The sequence below is a fragment of the Dendrobates tinctorius genome, unplaced genomic scaffold (genome assembly GCF_039654945.1).
Source record: "Dendrobates tinctorius isolate UK_male_01 unplaced genomic scaffold, ASM3965494v1 ptg000016l, whole genome shotgun sequence".
Lineage (NCBI taxonomy): Eukaryota > Metazoa > Chordata > Amphibia > Anura > Dendrobatidae > Dendrobates > Dendrobates tinctorius.
In genome coordinates this window covers 87,553,110-87,572,421 of record NW_027361684.1, presented here as the reverse complement: position 1 = coordinate 87,572,421, position 19,312 = coordinate 87,553,110, and the positions used below count along the sequence as shown (strand labels likewise).

Here is a 19,312-nt window from a genome sequence, read left to right as displayed (position 1 = left end):
TATTTTAAATTCTACAATAGCTCAAAAAAAAGACAGTATATTACTCCATACAGTATTAAGGCCACCACATTGTGCGCCATACGAATAAGAATAACGAGTCCCATAAATTCCAAAATTGGTCACATATAATGTACCATACAGTATATGATGAGCTCCACATAATGCTACAGTATATGATGGTCCCCATGGACAATACTCCAGAGTGTTATGGGCCCAAATAATGCTCCATATATAATGGGCCCCATTTTCAATGCTTCAGTGTATAATGTGCCCCATAGATGCTGCTCCAGTGTCTGATCTGCCCCATTTAGAATGCTCCAGTATATGATGGGCCCCATGGATGATGCTCCAGTGTCTTATGGGCCCAAATAATGCTCCATATATAATATGCACCATTTCTAATGCTCCAGTGTATAATGGGCCCCGTAAATGCTGCTCCAGTGTCTGATGTCCCCCATTTGGAATGCTCCAGTATATGATGGGCCTCATGGATGATGTTCCAGTGTCTTATGGGCCCTAATAATGCTCCATATATAATGGGCCCCATTTCTAATGCTCCAGTGTATCATGTGCCCCATAGATGCTGCTCCAGTGTCTGATCTTCCCCATTTGGAATGCTCCAGTATATGATGGACCTCATGGATGATGCTCCAGTGTCAGATGTCCCCATTTGGAATGCTCCAGTATATGATGAGCCCCATAGATGCTGCTCCAGAGTCTGATCAGCCCATTTAGAATGCTCCAGTATATGATGGACCTCATGGATGATGCTCCAGAGTCAGATGTCCCCCATTTGGAATGCTCCAGTATATGATGGGCCCCATAGATGCTGCTCCAGTGTCTGATCTGCCCCATTTAGAATGCTCCAGTATATGATGGGCCTCATGGATGATGCTCCAGTGTCAGATGTCCCCCATTTGGAATGCTCCAGTATATGATGGGCCCCATAGATGCTGCTCCAGTGTCTGATCTGCACCATTTTGAATGCTCCAGTATATGATGGGCCCCATTTTTAATTAACCCAGGGATGGTATGTGAAAAGAGCTCCATGGAGTAATCTGAAGTGTGTGCTGCCGCATCCTTCACTTTTGGTGTGGGTGAAGGACACAAGGAAAGTGGTTGCTCCTGACCAGAAGCCAGCACTTACGACTCAGTGCTTGCATTTTTTTAAACTTAAGAAGAGGAGGCGATAGAGCTGGAGGCTGTTTCAGCAATGTAAGCCAAAAACAGTTCCTGATGCTCCAGCTTTAAAAGTAGTCTATCTACTCCCATAAAATGGAGCCTAACAGGCCTTCCAGAGCTACACCATGATGCAGGCTCAACACCTCCTGCCTTAGCTGTTATTGTGTTTTTGGCACTACCAGCAGATGCACCACCACCACCATCAGTACCAGGTGGCCCCCCCCACCCACGTCCGCGTCCTCTTCCACCATACTTCCTCATGTTTAAGAAAATTGACCCAAAATACCAGCAGATATATGGTACTGTATCAGCAGCGTACAGCTCTATATAGTCTAGGGATAACAGTAAATCTCCGTATATATTTCATGAGTCATACACAGACGCTCACAGGCTCAGTATGGATTACCCAATAAAACAAAAAGCTGAAAAAGGGTACAGTATCACCAGATACAAGGTACATATAGTATAGTGTGAACATTCTGAATCTCCGTATACATTTCAGGAGGCAGACACAAATGCTCTCAGGCCCAGTATGGAGTACACAAGAATATGAAAAGCTGTAAATGGGTAATGAAACACAAGCATACACCTGTATACAGTGTTGGGCAAATTTGAAATATTTCCGGAGTCACCCTCAGACGCTCACTCAGTCTGGGTTTGATCATAATAAAAAATGTTGTAAAAAAGGTACTGGATAACAAGATAGCAAGTATATCTATTATAGGGTACAATTGAAATCTCCATATACCTAGTCCCGTAGTCAGTCTCAGACGCTTACTCAGTATGGATTTGACCGTAATACTAAATGTCAAACAAAGGTACTGTATAACAAGATACAAGCTGTATCGAGTATAGGGTAAAAATTGGTATCTACGATTCACCGTATATATAGAAGGCATAAACCACACACGCTCACTCACTATGGATGATACCGTAATACAAAATTTGGAACAAAGGTACTGTATCAGCACATACCAGGTGTATCCAGTCTAGGGGTAATTGTAAATTTTCGTATATACTTTCGGAGTCAGACACAGACACTCACAGGCTCAGTATGTATTACACCAGAATTTAACAAGTAGAAAAAGGGAAAGGTAGTCGAAGCATACAACAGTATACAGTGTTGTGGTACTTTTAAATCTTCGTATATATTTCAATCTCAGTAAGCCAGTCCAGACTCTCCACTACTGGAAACTACATGGATACAAGTACAGATGGAAATTCTAGTGTTATCAGAAATTTGGGAATTATTCATTGCGGGAACACCTCCCGGTAGATGTTGCAGTGGTGATGAAGACCTTCAATTACTGTGTCTGTGGAGACAGCGAAAACGGTTCTTTGTGAAGAAAGGATTGCTTTATCTCAGTAGTGTGGATCACATCACCGTTACTCGTCTCCATCAAACTGTGATCACAGGGAGAGATGTACACATGGTCCTCACTGCCTATCATGATGTGTCTGGTCATTTTGGAGTGCCAAAGACAGAAGCCACAGACCATAGGCGATTCTATTGGATTGGCATGAGAGGAGACATTGAAAAATGGTGGCAGGAATGTCACACGTCTGTGATTATCACAACTGTGAAAGGTGATCATAAAGCACCACTGCATCCGCTTAGAAGTTGACGTCCATTACAAATGGTAGCCATTGATCATCTGAAGGTAGAGGCCAGCAAGACAGGACATAGCTACATCTTAACCATCATCGATCAATACACCAAATTTCTAGTGGCCGTCCCTGTGAAGAATTTAACTGCCCAGATTACACAGCGGTGGAGCAGGGAGAGGTAAGTATTGCAACTTGCAAGTGCTGTGGCCATGACCAAGCAGGGGGGGCACACTTGTGGTGGATGGTACTGGCACAGGGCACCTCACAGTACGCTGGTGTGTCTAATGGTGAGTGGGCCCAGCCACCATCAGAGACACTGTATTGTACTATGAGGGGCCCTGTGCCAGTGACGTCGGCCATCTGTGGGCCCATCCACCTGTTCAGAGCAACGGCACTTGCCCGGGTGCGCCAGGTGTTGACCCCAGCCATTGAGGGGGCAGCCCACTTAGGGAGGTTTAAAAAATGGCATATGTTGATGTGTTGGCTGGACATTCAGCTGCTGCAAAGGGTGGAATTGGGCAAGAGGAGGACAAAAGCGAGGCAGTTTTCTGGGAACCTATGTGTCATCAGGGGAAGGTGGGACAATATCCTTTGCAACCCATGCATGGTTCATTTTAATGAAGGTTAGATCATCAACATTTTGGGTAGACAGACGGGTCCTTTTTTCTGTCAGGATTGATCCAGCAGCACTGAAGACTCTTTCAGATAACACACTAGCAGCAGGGCAAGCGAGCTCCTGTAAGGCATATTGTGCTATTTCAGGCCAGGCGTCCAGTTTAGAGGCCCAATAGTCAAAGGGGAATGACTTGTGAGGGAGAACATTGATATGGGAGGAGAAGTAGTTTGTAACCATATTTGACAACTGCTGTCTCCTGTCACTTTTAATCGATGCAGTATTAGCAGTCGTGTGAGCGGTACTTGAGAAATCATTCCACAACATGGTCATTAAACCCCTGTCTCCAACGCCACTTCAGCTGTGTGCACCACAAACACCTCTTCCATTGTGCCCACTACAGCTCATGGGAGAAACAGCACCGCTGCTGTGTGCTGGGAAAGCCTCAAACAATCTGTTTACCAGAGTTGCTTGTTTGTTAGCCAATATTATCTCTAGGTTCTCCTGTGGCATGATGTTGTGTAATTTGCCTTTGTAGCGTGGATCGAGGATGCTGGCCAGCCAGTAGTCGTCATCTCTCATCATTTTGGAAATGCGGGGGCCCCTTTTTAGGACCCGCAAGGCATAATCGCACATGTGGGCCAATGTTCCAGGTGTCAATGATGCACTGCCAGTGGTGGGTGGAGGAGCACTTTCTGGCAAATCCACATCTCTACAGTCACGCACAAACACTGTACCTGTTCTTGGAATGCCAACATTTTCTCTTGCCCCCTGAGAAGCATCCTCCTGCCCAAAATAATCATCCCCCTCATCCTCCTCTTCCTCCACCTCGTCCAGGACAGTTCCCTGACCAGACAATGGCTGACTGTCATCAAGCCTTCCCTCCTCCTCCTCTGCAGATGCCTGATCCTTAATGTGCGTCAAACTTTGCATGAGCAGACGCATAAGTGGGATGCTCATGCTTATGATGGTGTCGTCTGCGCTTACCAGCCGTGTGCATTCCTCAAAACACTGAAAGACTTTACAGAGGTCTTTCAGCTTTGACCACTGCACACCCGACAATTCCATGTCTTCCCTCAAACTGCCTGCCCGTGTATCCTCCCAAAATGCATTACAGCCTGCATCTGTTCGCACAGCCTTTCAACCATGTGCAGGGTGGCATTCCACCTTGCTGCAATGTCTATGATTAGGCGGTGCTTGGGGAGGTGGAGCAATTGCTGCAGCTTTTGCATACGACTGGAGTGTACGGCCGAGCGACGGATGTGCGAGCACAGTCTTCGCACCTTATGGAGCAGGGATGTTAACTCTGGATAATTATTAAGGAAGCACTGCACCACCAGGTTCAAAGAGTGAGCCAGGCAAGGTATATGTGTGAGTTTTGAAAGGGCTATAGCTGCCACAAAATTACGGCCGTTATCACTGACTACCTTGCCTGCCTCAAGATGTAGACTGCCCAGCCATGACTGTTTGTCGCTGCAAGTAGTCGGCCAGTACCTCCGCGGTGTGTCTGTTGTCGCCCAAAGACATCATCTTTAACACAGCCTGCTGACGCTTACCACTAGCTGTTCGATAGTGGGATACCTCATGTGCAACACTGCCAGCTGCAGATGGAGTGCTCGTGCGACTGTGCTGTGTGGATGAGCTTTCGCTGATGGAGGAGGAGCGAAAGCCTACAGCCAACCGTTTCCTATACTGTGGGCTAGGCAGCACTGTTCCACCGCCGTTGTCCCCAGTGGAGCCTGCATCCATCACATTAACCCAGTGCGCAGTGATGGACACGTAATGGCCCTGGCCATGCCTACTGGTCCATGCATCTGTTGTGTGGTGCACCTTTCCACTCACTGACTGTTTTAGTGCATGGACAATGCAGTCTTTCACATGCCGGTGGAGGGCAGGGATGGCTTTTCGAGAAAAGAAGCGACGACTGGGTAGGTCACAGCGTGGGACAGCGTAGGCCATGAGGTTGCGGAAAGCTTCGCTTTCAACCAAACGGTAGGGCATCATCGCTAATGAGATTAGTTTGGCAATGTAGGCGTTCAAACAAAGTGTACGCGGATTAGACGATGAGTACTTTCTTGTCCTAGTCAGAGTGTCTGGTAGGGTGAGCTGGACTGGAGAGCTGCATATGGGGGAAGTAGCAGTGGACCAGACGGAGTGAGAGGGGGTTAGTGATGGTATTGGTGGATATGGCCTTGATTCAGTGTTGTGTTGCAAAACCATTGTTATTCCCTGAGTGCTTTGGCCTTGCAACGACACCTCCACATTTAGTGCTGGTGGTGTGCTTAACGGTGGCGGTGGTCTTACAGTGGGGAAAGCGATGGAGCGTTGCAGGCTACCTTGAGTCGGAGCAGGTGCACACATGCTACCTGAGATTTTGTAGTCCATCCACGCTTGCAAGTGCATGTTGATTAAATGTCTAAGCATGCAACTGGTATTCAAATTTCTGAGTTGTTTACCTCGGCTAAAGGTCCTTCCGCACTTCTTACAGGTAACCTTTGCCTCATCAGTAGGATTTTGGACAAAGAAGTGCCACACTGCACTCTTCCTACTATGGTATACATTTTCTGGCCTAGCACGCTGTGCTAAGTTGACCGTCTCGCCAAGCTGTCCTGCAACTCTTTTAGTTTTTCGTCCACGTTTTTGGACAGCTACGGGCCTGCCAGATAACCGCTGCTGGGATGTCAATGCCTGCTGCGGATCCTTCTCCTTATCTGAACTATTGCCGGAGCCACTCTCCTCCCCCAATGGATGCCAATCCGTTTCAAGAACTGGGTCATCCATCACCTCCTCTTCAAAGTCATCTGCACCTTCCTCTTTACCTTCCTCTCTGTCACCGTGTAAGGTGGTATAGTATGCGGGTTTCGTCAGGGTCAGATTCTGGCTCAATAGACTGCGAGGGCAATGTAGTGCTCTGGGTCAATGTACCAGCAGAATTATCTAGCAGTGGCTGTGCATCAGTGCACTCCATGTCAGATTCAACTTGGACTGGGGAATTCTGGACTTGACTGGATAACCCATGCATGGTATGTAAAAAGAGCTCCATAGAGTAATCTGAAGTGTGGGCTGCTGCATCCTTAACTTTTGATGGGGGTGAAGGACAAAAGGAAAGGTGTTTTTCCTGACCAGAACCCTGCACTGACGACTCCGTGCTTGCAGGTTTCGAACGTTCAGAAGAGGAGGCAATAGAGCTGGTGGCTGTTTCAGCAATGTATGCCAAAACCTGTTCCTGATGGATGCTCTGGCTTCAAAAGCGGCTTTCCTACTCCAAGAAAAGGCAACCTTACAGGCCTTCTTGGGCCAGACAATGACGCAGGCTCAACACTTCCTGCCTTAGCTGCTATTGTGCTTTTGCCACAACCAGCTGATGCACCACCACCATCAGTACCAGCTGCGCCCCCCTGCCCACGTCCGTGGACTCTTCCACCATACTTCTCATGTTTGGGAAAATGTACCAAAAATACCAGCAGAGAGATGGTACTGTATGAGAAGCGTCCAGCTGTGTAAGGTGTATGAAAAAAAATTAAATCTACGTATATATTTTGTTAGTCACAGACACTCTCACAGTATGTATTGGACCGTAATCCAACAAGCAGATATATGGAACTGTATCAGAAGTGTACAGCTGTATACTTTTTTTTGTGTAACTAACAATCTCCGTATACGTATTTACGGAGTGTCACACACACATGCTGACTCTGTATAGATGTTACTGTAATGCGAACGGCAGATATACAATACTGTTTGAGAATTAGACAGCTCTATACGGTGTCTGTATGGAAAATTGTCAATCTCCGTCTATTTCTATAGGGACTGACACATGCTGTCTCTGTCTAGTTTTCACCGTAATCAAACAGCAGATCTACGAAAATGTTTGAAAAGCGGACAGCACTCTAAGGTGTAGGTCTGGAAAAACGGAAAAACTCCACGGCTTTTTTTTCCAGAGTAACACACAGCTTCTATTTGTCCATGATACCAGCCGGTACACAGTGGTGTGTGAGGATTGTACACCGCTATAGGGTGTCTGTATGGAAAAGTCAATCTCCGTCTATTTGTATAAGGACTGACACACGCTGTCTCTGTCTAGTTTTCACCATAGTCAAACAGCAGATATACGAAACTGTTTGAAAAGCGGACAGCACTCTAAGGTGTATGTTACGTTGTGGACACAGGTGACGAGAGTGGACCCACTGGACCGTGGCGCCGAGCTCTCCCCGAGCGAGCGCACCAAGTGGACCGACCCCTATACAGGGACCGTTAGGGAACAGACTCGGGAAGTTCTAGCGCCACGGCAGCCAGGACCAGGGGTCGGCTCAGGAGGGTGAACTAGTGATGAGGAACAGAGGAAGGTCCAGAGAGGAACCAAGGTGACCAGGATCCAGCGACTGCGGAAGAGGAGAAGGACGGAGGAAGGGGGGGGGGTCCAGGAAGAGGCGAACTGAAAAGGAAGGAGACACAAGGGTTAGGCAGGAGGAACGACCAGAGGGACAGAGGAACACTGAGGACACAGGAACTAACAGGAGGCACAAAACACAAGGAATAAACTAGAGAGCAGCTAGCAAGGAACAAGCAGCAGGGAGCACGGCCTAGACAACCGAGAGGCAACTCAATAGTCAGGCGCCTCCACTAAGGGAGGGCGGCCTGAAATACCTGGTGGTGGCCTCTGATAGGTCGGGGGGCCGGTCCGGGTCAGGTCACGGCAGACAGGTGGCTGCCGGTAGCAGCGTGCGGCATATCCCACCAGGGCGCGTGCGCAGAGGCACAGTGCGCGCGGCCGAGGGAAGTGGAGGAGAACGTCGGGACGCCGGTCGCCGGAAAGCAAGGGAAGCGGAGGCGCGCGTGCAGGACGCGTCAGAGGAGAGAGTCGGGGCAGAAGCAGGAGCGGTGAGTATGGCAGCGGGAGCGGTGCTAACAGTGTAGGTCTGGAAAAACGGACAAACTCCTTGTTTTTTTCTTCCAGAGTCACACCCAGAGAGCTTCTATTTGTCCGTGATACCAGCCGGTACACGGTAGTGTGTGAGGAGCGTACACCGCTATACGGTATGTGAAAAAATGAACGCTCAGTAACTCACCAGGACAAAATAATAAAAGTTGGAGTGCTTTGAAAAAAGCAGTTTGAACACCAGTGTGCACACAGCAATGCAGCTAGCAGATAGTCTTACAATGCAGCCTAATCACCACCAGCGCTGCTGCACAAAAGCAAAAATCCTCCCCTTTCACTGCACACTAACTGTACAGTGAAAAGCGCTATCAGCTGAAGCAGTTTTATTTTTCTTCTTCCCTGCCTAACGCTCTTTCTATTCAGAATCAGCAGCAGCAGCTCTCCCTATGCTAAGATCGGCAGAAGTAAGATGATGGTCGGCGGTCACAGCCTTTTATACCCACTGTGACGCCACACAAAGCCAGCCAATCACTTCAATGCCCTTCTCTAAGATGGTGATGGCCGCTGCCTATGTCATCGCATTGCCCACAGTGTGCGTCCTCCATCATTGGCTGAAAAAAGGCGCTGGAAGCATCATTTGAAACGCAACTTTGGCGCTCGGGTCGCCAACATCATGGCCGACCTCACGCTATGGTCGGGTTTCGTTTCTTGAAACCCGACGTGGCGAAAGTCAGCGATTTTTGAAATTGATCGATCCGTTTCGCTCAACTCTACTTGGGACAATAGTTTGCGGCCCTCACCTCATGGGTCCGCGGGACAATAGTTTGCAGCCTTCACCTCGGCCGGGATCACACATGCGAGAAACACAGCCAAGTCTTGCATGTAAAATCCCAGTCACACATAGTACTGCTCATTAAGGTCATGAATATGGACGCCACTCCACTCTCATAGGCATGGCGCCCATATTCATGAGCTTAATGAGCGGTACCAAGTGACGTGTGACCGCGCGCTCATACAGGAAGAAGATGTCGGTGCTGGACTAGCGGAGCTGCAGCAGGAGGAGGTGAGTATGATGATGGCTAGACAGTCACAGCAGCCTGCTGTCAGCAGGCAAGGCATATGAGTCACACTCACAACACATGCAGCAGGAGCAGCTGAGCAGGGACCGGACCGTACCACAGACTCAGGTGCGCCAGGGTTCAGAATGAGTGGTGGGGCGGTGCGGTATATTGCTCTCGGAGATGGGACATCAGCCGGCCTTATTGCCAACTTGCGCCATTACCCCGGGCTCAGAAGCAGAGGCAGCAGCGGAAATTTCTGCTCAGCGGGACAGAAAAAAAGCGGAAAAGACGCATCAGCTAATACTGAAACAGTGACACCAAGTGGAATCATCTATTACACAGCCCCAAACATGTCTTTTTCAAAGCCTGCAGTGAAGAGAAAGGATGGTGATGAGCACAGACAATTTCAGGAAAAGTCGGAAGTGCAATATTTCTTTGTTGAGCACAGGGGAATCCCGACGTGTCTTATTTGAACAGAGAAAGTTGCAGTGCACAAAGAATACAATGTGAAACGTCATTACATAACTAGACATGCTGAGGAGTATGCAAAATACCAGGGAGATGAAAGAGCCAACCAGGTTGCTAATCTTAAAAGATATCTACTGAGGCAACAAGATTTCTTTAAGAAAGCAACCAGAGAATGATGCAGCAGTTGAAGCTAGCTATGTGGTTAGTGAGATGATTGCTAAAGCAGGAATGCCATTCAAAGAGGGTGAATTTGTAAAAACATTACAGGCTGCAAGTATTGTCTGTCCAGAAAAGAAAAGTCAGTTTAGCAACATCAGCCTTTCTGCCAACACCGTAGCAGAGCATATTTCTGACCTGTCAAGTGACATTTATGATCAACTGTGTGAGAAAGCAAAATGTTTCAGTGTATACTCAGTCACTCTTGATGAGACCACAGACATCACCGACACTGCCAGCTCGCAATCTATGTCCGTGGTGTTGATGACAATTTTGAAGTCATAGAGGAGTTGCTCACAGTGATTCTAATGCATGGCCAGACCACTGCTCAGGAGATATTTCACCAGCTGTGTGATGCCATTGAGAATGCCGGTTTACCTTGGAGGAGGTTTGTTGGAATAATAACTGATGGAGCGCCATCAATGACAGGGAGGAAAAATGGACTGGTGGCACTTGTTAAGAAAAAACTGGAAGAGGAAGGTGTGGAGGAGGTCATTGCTCTGCACTGCATTATCCATCAGCAGGGCCTTTGCAGCAAATGCCTGAAGTTTGACAATGTGATGTCTTTTGTTGTGAAATGCATCAACCAAATCAGATCCAGGGGCTTAAACCACAGAAGGTTTCGTGCTTTTTTGGAGGAAATGGAGTCAGAATATGGAGATGTGCTCTACTTCAGCGAGGGAGGGTGGCTCAGCAGGGGAAACATATTGAAGAAATTTTTTGAGTTGAGAGATGAAGTGAAAGCCCTCATGGAGAAAGAGGGGGCTGCTGTTCCTGTGCTAAGTGATCCAAAATGGCTCATGGACCTAGCTTTTTTTGTTGATATCACACATGAGCTTAAAGGGAAGGTGCCGTGCTTTTTCATAATTTAATGTAAAAAAGAAAATAGTATAAAAAAATATTGTCCCCTAAGCTTGACTCAGTGGTGTGTATGGATTTTTTTTTTCTGTAGTAATGCAGCCACTGGGGGCTGCCATCTTACCTCTCTGGCTGCTGAACGACACTTTCCATGCTCATTTACGGCAATCCCTGGGCATAAGAGACAATAGTCGGCTGCCGACCCCTATCTCTATCATTGCAGCTGCATCAGGAGTGAACTGGCCATGCCTCTGTGGGCAGCTCATTTCACAGCTGTAGGTGTGGCCAGGCGCCATCTTATTAGAGCCCAGTGCTTTTCTTTTAGCAATAGCCCTGGATGCTGTACAGTTCCAGCATGACAGGGCTTGGATGTTCACTCTGCACATACCAGCTGCGGGAGAGGAACGAGCTCCTGGACACCAAGCTGCTCTTTCCAAAACACACGGCCAGCTGCTGCCCCTGCAAAACATAGGAGGAGCTGCTTCCTGCTGTTTCAAAACACTTGGCAATCTGCTGGACATCTAATCCTCTCCTGTGTGATACTGACTGCTGAGCTGTGTATCTAATCCTATGCTGTGTGATACTGACTGCTGAGCTGTGTATCTAATCCTATCCTGTGTGATACTGACTGCTGAGCTGTGTATCTAATCCTATCCTGTGTGATACTGACTGCTGATCCTTGTATCTAATCCTATCCTGTGTGATACTGACTGCTGAGCCCTGTATCTAATCCTCTCCTGTGTGATACTGTGTGCTGAGCCTTGTATCTAATCCTATCCTGTGTGATACTGCCTGCTGAGCCATGTATCTAATCCTATCCTGTGTGATACTGACTGCTGAGCTGTGTATCTAATCCTATCCTGTGTGATACTGCCTGCTGAGCCGTGTATCTAATCCTATCCTGTGTGATGCTGACTGCTGAGCCGTGTATCTAATCCTCTCCTGTGTGATACTGTGTGCTGAGCTGTGTATCTAATCCTATCCTGTGTGATACTGCCTGCTGAGCCGTGTATCTAATCCTATCCTGTGTGATACTGACTGCTGAGCTGTGTATCTAATCCTCTCCTGTGTGATACTGACTGCTGAGCCGTGTATCTAATCCTCTCCTGTGTGATACTGTGTGCTGAGCTGTGTATCTAATCCTATCCTGTGTGATACTGCTCTCCTTAAATACTCTGTGCTGCTGTCACCCTGCTCCTCCACCATATATCTCCCTCTGTGCCCCCCATAGACCAGCACACTGCTCTCCTGAAGTACTCTGTGCTGCTGTCACCCTGCTCCTCCACCATATATCTCCCTCTGTGCCCCCCATAGACCAGCACACTGCTCTCCTGAAATACTCTGTGCTGTTGTCACCCTGCTCCTCCATCATATATCTCCCTCTGTACCCCCCACAGACCAGCACACTGCTCTCCTGAAATACTCTGTGCTCCTGTCACCCTGCTTCTCCCCCATATATCTCCCTCTGTGCCCCCCATAGACCAGCACACTGCTCTCCTGAAATACTCTGTGCTGCTGTCACCCAGCTCCTCCCCCATATACCTCCCTCTGTGCCCCCCCATAAACCAGCACACTGCTCTCCTGAAATACTCTGTGCTGCTGTCACCCTGCTCCCAGAATCCTTGCTGCCTGCCATCCTCAGTGACCGAAGACACCATTCCTCTCCTTAGATCCTGTCCTGGCGATGTGTGAAAGCGAGGTGACAGGGGCCTGATGTATGGTGGAAGGAGCAGGGCGACAGCAGCACAAAGTATTTCAGGAGAGCAGTGTGCTGGTCTATGGGGGGCACAGAGGGAGATATATGGGGGAGGAGCAGGGTGACAGCAGCACAGAGTATTTCAGGAGAGCAGTGTGCTGGTCTATGGGGGGCACAGAGGGAGATATATGGGGAGGAGCAGGGTGACAGCAGCACAGAGTATTTCAGGAGAGCAGTGTGCTGGTCTATGGGGGGGGCACCCTGTTCAGTGCCAGGGATTGTACTTAGAGCGCTGTGTTTTATACACGTGGATGGACCGTCTGCTTGTCTGCTCCACAGAAATCCAGGAAACATTTCTGCTGATTGATGGCCTGTTCTGATCCATACTTTACATGCAAAGACAGTCAGTAACTTTGCAGGCCCCATCAAAATGGCTGCTCACTGTGTTCCTAGATGTCATCCTCTCTTTTCCCTTAGCAAACACCCAGAAGGGGGGGAGAGGAGTGACAACACACCCATGTCAGCAGACTCCGCCCATATTTACTCCAGTGCAGTAATGTGAGCTAGTTGCACTAGGTTTTTGTGCCAAACTTCAGTAGCTGCTCCCCCTAGTGTTAACAAGTGGAAATGCCAATCTTTTTAAAATTATTTTTCATATTTTACAAAATTAAAAACAAATGATAATGTTTTTTAAGAAAATGTAAACATTAATTCTTTACATTTTTTCAACTGCTGAAAACATTTTTTTGGGATGTCACCTTCCCTTTAATGTACTGAACAAGAAGTTACAAGGCCAGGGGCAACTTGTCTGTGCTGCCTATGACAACGTGAGAGCATTCTCTACAAAACTTATGTTATGGAAAGCTCAGCTTTCTCAGACAAACATTTTCCATTTCCCATCATGCAAGGCACTCATGGAAGCAGGCACACCATTCAGTGGTGAGGAGAAATTTGATCACAGATTTGCAGACTTCAATACGCACAGAGCCACATTTCAAATTTTTGCGGACCCCTTCTCCTTTGATGTGCAAGATGCCCCTCCTGTGTTTCAAATGGAGCTCATTGACCTGAAGTGCAACTTTGAACTCAAAGCCAAGTTCAGGGAGGTGAGTGGAAAAGCAGACAAGCTCGGGCAATTTTTGAGAGGATTGCCCCCAGCTTCCCTGAGCTTTCCCGAATGTTCAAGCAAAACCATGTATCTTTTTGGGAGTACATACTTGTGCGAAAAGCTCTTCTCTACCTTGAACTTCAATAAGTCCAAGTACAGGTCCAGACTTACTGATGAGCATCTTCAAGCCCTACTGAGGGTCTCAACTGCTTCCTCCCTTAAGCCAAATGTGGCTCGGCTATGTAAGAGTAAGCGCTGCCAGATCTCTAGCAGCAAGAAGTAGACAGAAGAAGCCATGCTCAAACCAGTTTATCTTCAATGTTCCATTCATGTTCAGAAAGTTAAATGTTAAAGAACTGTTAATACAGACATCTGAATCTGAATAATAATAATAATAATAATAATAATAATAATAATAATAATAATCTCTAGTCAGCAACTATATGTGGTTTCTTCAGTCTTCTATATCTGCTGTATTATTATCATTTCCATTTTATTTATTTATTACTGATTGATTTATTTTTTTCTTATGATTTTGTTAATTTATTTTTATTTTTTAACACAAAATAAGATGAAAAAATAAAGATATTTGATAACATTGGAATGTTTTTGTAAGAGCTTTTCTTGTGCAAAACCTGATGCTGCCCAGCCTCACCCAGATTCTACCTCCAGCGGCTCCCGGGTAAATTGAGTTTGAGACCCCTGGACTAGAGTATACCCTAAACCTGAGTGAAACTGACACGTCAGCTCTAGGGATCATCGAATCAAACTTCAAACTCACTATGTTCTATTAATTTTTCAAATAAATTTGATTTGTAGCGAATTACAGTCTTTAATTGCCCTGGAAAGCCATGTGAAAATCTCTCAGGTCTTTTAGGAATGTATCCAACCCCTTTCAAGCTCTTTAACACAAACATAGCATTAGTAATATCAAAGTGACTTCATAAAAGAAACAGATGGTGACCTGGTAGTAATTAACAGCTCTCATTTAATAACAAAGTTAAAAATGGTCCAAAAATAATCCCTCTTTGTCTTTTGTGATCAGGCAGACTGTTCTATGTAGATAAACTGACTCAAACTGACACTGTTGCTATCAGAGGTAACATCATCCTGCTGTTACTATGAAGAGTGATATATATTCCATAATGCCCTCCCCTTTCCTCTTGCTAATACTCTTGGCAAAGGTAAAGCAGACAAATCGTGACCTGCGTATGGTTGTACTAAAGCTGGCGCCATTGGTAGTGGTGTTTAAGTGGCTTCTAGCGGCACCCACATTCTTAACCATAGTATTCTTTTTTTTCTTTTACATCACCCTGTCCATTACCATTGCTAAATTATCTTTTACTATACTTTTTGTACAACACTAACTGACATTTGACAACTTTTTCAGCTAAAAAAGACATAATAAGAGATGCAAAGTAGGAGGGTACACATACAGAAAGCAAAATGTGGTGGCAGGACAACAGGTGTGGAAAAACAGACATGAACAGTTCAATGTCTAATTTTTTTTCATCTTTTTCACAATTTGATCTTTGTCCCAAAAATGTTAAAATAAGAAATGCTATGTAGCTCCATATCCAAAAAGCCAGCACTTGAAATAGGGTGCTGTATTGGTGTGGCATGCACGGATGTAAAATTTGACTAGTAAAACAGATTTGAAAAGAAATTTTGCAATATGCACACTTTAAGAGATAGACAGTTGAAGTAAGGATTTTGGTTAATTTTATGTTATGTATTTTTTTTAGTGATGAGCGAGTATATTCGTTGCTTGGGTTTTCCCAAGCATGCACGGGTGATCTCCGAGTATTTTGGCATGCTCGAAGATTTAGCGTTTGTCGACACAGCTGCATGATTTGCAGCTGCTAGACAGGCTGAATACATGTGGGGATTGCCTGTTTGTTAGGAATTCCACACATGTATTCAGGCTGTCAAGCAGCTGCAAATAATGCAGCTGTGTCGACAAACACTAAATCTCCTAGCATGCCAAAATACTTGGAGATCACCCGAGCATGCTCTGGAAAACCCGAGCAATGAGTATACTCGCTCATCACTAGTGTTTAAAAAAAAACATTTATTTCCACATTACCATCTCTGATTAACAATGATTTCAGACTTTTTTTCCTATGCTGTCACAGTTGAGTCAGAGGGTGCAGACCATTGCACTGCATCTGTCTGCAGAAGGTCTCAGTAGTTTGCTTTGCAGACTAGTGGCCACCTCCCCCAGTGCTAATAGCCACACCTGGACCTGGGTGTTTATAACTCCCAACTTCCTGTTGGGAGTTGCAGGTATTATTTTCTATCTGCACTTCCCTGTTGAGGCTTAGAGCTGTAGCAGTCTGCTAGCATCCTCTGTCAGTGTTTCTCTCTAAATCTACTCAAGCTAAGTGTGTCCCTTGTTTCGTTTATCCTAGCTGCCTTTAGTGTTAGTGGAGTTCGACCAGCGTTTACCCCTTCCTTCCCTAAGCAGGGCTTACCGCTATGGTCTAGCAGGGATTAGGCATTCTGTTAGGCGATAGGTGAAGAACCTATTTCCTGTCTCTTAGGGCAGACAAGGTGACGTTAGATCTGGCTATTGGTCTCCACTCCCCGCTTCCCTAGTGTTGGCCCCGCCTTCCTCTTATCCCTTTGTGTTGCACTTAGTCTGTCCTACACTGTGCATGATAGCTGCCTTCTAGTACATAAGGAATAAAGAAAAAAAATGTGGATGACAGTGTGAGAAACACTGGCAGCTCTGATCAGCAGTAAGATCATTACTAGTGGTCAGAGCGCTGTGGTTCCCATGTTGATAAATGACAGCGTGAGCCCACAGTTGTGACCAGAGGTAAAACATTTACCTCCGGTCACAGGCATTGGCTGATGGGACTAGTACTTCCATCAGCCTACGCCTGCTGTCACTGATAACAGCGAGAGCAGACACCACTGATGGGTGTATTCATCAAGCAGCGCCTGCACTATAAATAAATACATTTTTAAAAAAAAAAAATAGGGTTGCAGCCCGCAGCTGTCAGTTTTGCCTGGTTGGTTATCAAAAATACAGGGGAACCAATGCCATTTTTTAAAATTTATTTATTTATGGCGTTGGCACTGGCTGATGAATACACCCATTAGCAGCACCTGCTCTTGCTGTTCACAGCAGGCTTAGGCTGATGGGAGAATTAGTCCCAACAGTCAACACCTGTGACCAGAAGTAAACTTTTTACCTTCGGTTACAGCTGCGGGCTCATGCTGTCATCTGACAGTGTGGGAGCCACAGCACTCTGAATGGTTGTATTAATCTTATCGCTGATCAGAGACAGTGTTTTTCGTGGTGTTATGCACAAATACTGGATGTTCGGGTCCCCATTCATGTTAATAGGGTCCAGGTAAGGGTACTGTTCTGGTACCCAAACCAAACTTTTTTTTAACTGTTCGGCTAAACCCTCCAGACCCGAACATCCAGAGGTTAACCCATCACTAGTTATAGACATTAATCTCTGATATTTTGGTAAATATATGCTATAGACTGTAACGCTGGTGGGTGTGACCTTACTGTGCCACAGGCTGGGCTTACCCTGCAGGGCCGTGACTAAGTATCTACTGGGTCTTGACTAGGCCATCTGAAGGTGAGGATAGGCTGGACTGCTGGTAGACACCAGGTACCACTCTAGGGCAGTTTCTGGGACTTCAGCAGACTTCAGCTGACTGCAGGATCAGAGGCGCGGGTACAAAGAACACGAAGGCAAGACATAAGCATAGTCAGATGTTCCAAGGTCAAAGCAGGCAGCATGAGTTCACAGAAGAAAGTCAGAGTTATGGATGGAAAAGTGAAACAGAGCAGGTTAACAGGTGGTTGATAACGAGAGACAGAGTATGGCGATATGCTTTATCAAGGTGCTAGGAACCAACGTTCAGGCAAAGAGTTGGAAGGAATTGCCTAATATAGACCCTGCTGATACAGGATAGGCTAGGAACCTAATCTTTGCAGGACACAGCAACATTAAAATCCTGCCGAGACCATCCACGCTCCCTAAAGCCAGATGGAAGCCACATGCTGATGCAGCAGTGCTGAGGAGTGCTGCAAAAGGAAAACTAAATAAGCTGGTCAGACACAAAGAGCAGCCACGTGAAAACCATGGTCAATAGGACGTCGCTGAGAAGGCCTGCAAGTTACCGCCATGACACAGACAGATACATGTACTCATTTAAAAAGATTAATTTCCTAGCAGACTGTATGACTTTGCTAATTATGCATCTTAAACCAAAAATATGGGCCAGCATGCCTGCTAGTACAAGTGCAATATACACAATCATATCAAGGCCACCAGCAAGCAAATATACTATAGTATAAACAGCAAGCAAATAGTAACACAAACAAACAATACAGGGTACTTAGTTAACATTTTTTCATCAAAAAGGCGTAAACGCTATCCCATCGCGACAAGATGTACCCAGTTCATACTCTAGTGCCAGCAGGCCTCAAAATAGACAGAGCCAGGGCTGAACCTGGGCCTGACTGTTTTCCACCTGTAAGTAATTCTACAACTTACTCTGTTAGGATTCCATCTGCTGTGTCTCGTCCTTCAGGAGTATCCCAGAAGATTCTCGCAGTAAGTTTATTTGGCTCTGCAACTTTCTCTTTTACACTTGGACATTGAATCCTTGGAGGCTCCAAATCTACAAATATAATATTTCACAGAAATAATATATTATAATCAAGTTTGGATAGTCCATTGACATAGTGTGGCAAGTATTTTGACCACCACCCCACTAGCCCATGAACTCTTAGCCCTTCCTGAGTCCCTTCCACAAGTCTAGTATTGAGCCTCCTTTTTCTCCCCACCCACATATTCTAGTTTAAAAAAATACTGATGCAATTATAGTTGCCTTTTGATCCTGCTTTTAGTAAAACATTTTTCATAAAATTCTAAAAATAAAAAGTTATGCTTTGTTATCATTCTTTTATTTAATTCTTACATTTTTATGCAACTCTCCTAACCAAACCCCTAACCCTAGTATTAGCCCTGATTTCACTTTGGATTGAAAAAAGTATGTAACAACATAAAATGTATTGTTATGGTAGCATTATTATAACAGGGAACATTTTTTTTAAATATCCAGCACATAATTTGTCTCTCCTTTCACAAAATTACAAATAGGAGGAGAGGGAGAGAGCTGGAGGAGAGCGAGGTGCACATGAGTAGTGCTATATTGCTCAGTCTTTCAGTGAAAAATTGTCACGGTGATCTGCTGTGAAGATACTGAGCTTGAACTACGGTCACCTCATCACTGGCAATTTCCCACGGTCCAGAGGTCACCGCAGTTCAGCTCAGCTGGGAGGGCAGCCTCAGTGATGTCACTGCTAGTCACTGAAGCTGCTCATTCACTAGTGGTTTTTAGCCAGGTCGGTCGCATCTTGGCATCATTCAGGTTGAAAACTGTATATCCCCCAGTCATGGATTACAGCATGGGACAGAACGACGGACAGGTATGGTATATTGTTGTTTTTTTATTTTACTTTTATTACAGGAGATCGAGCGCTTCGCAGGAATTAGGTGAGGTCATAAGTATGGTTTAATTAAGAATTTTAAAGGAATCTCTGTCATTATTTCAAATAAAGGACTTTATTCTGGGTGTCTGTGTTTTC

At 45.9% G+C, this 19,312-nt stretch overlaps 1 protein-coding gene across 2 annotated transcripts in view; it reads right to left on the bottom strand.

The window, feature by feature from the left end:
- Window positions 1-19,312, bottom strand: part of SRPX (sushi repeat containing protein X-linked) — a 160,156-nt gene that overhangs the window by 26,638 nt on the left and 114,206 nt on the right. For both annotated transcript variants that reach the window (XM_073566022.1, XM_073566023.1), the window contains one exon: window positions 18,216-18,342. In XM_073566022.1, the coding sequence (XP_073422123.1) occupies window positions 18,216-18,342 (127 nt within the window). The remainder of the gene's footprint in view (window positions 1-18,215; window positions 18,343-19,312) is intronic.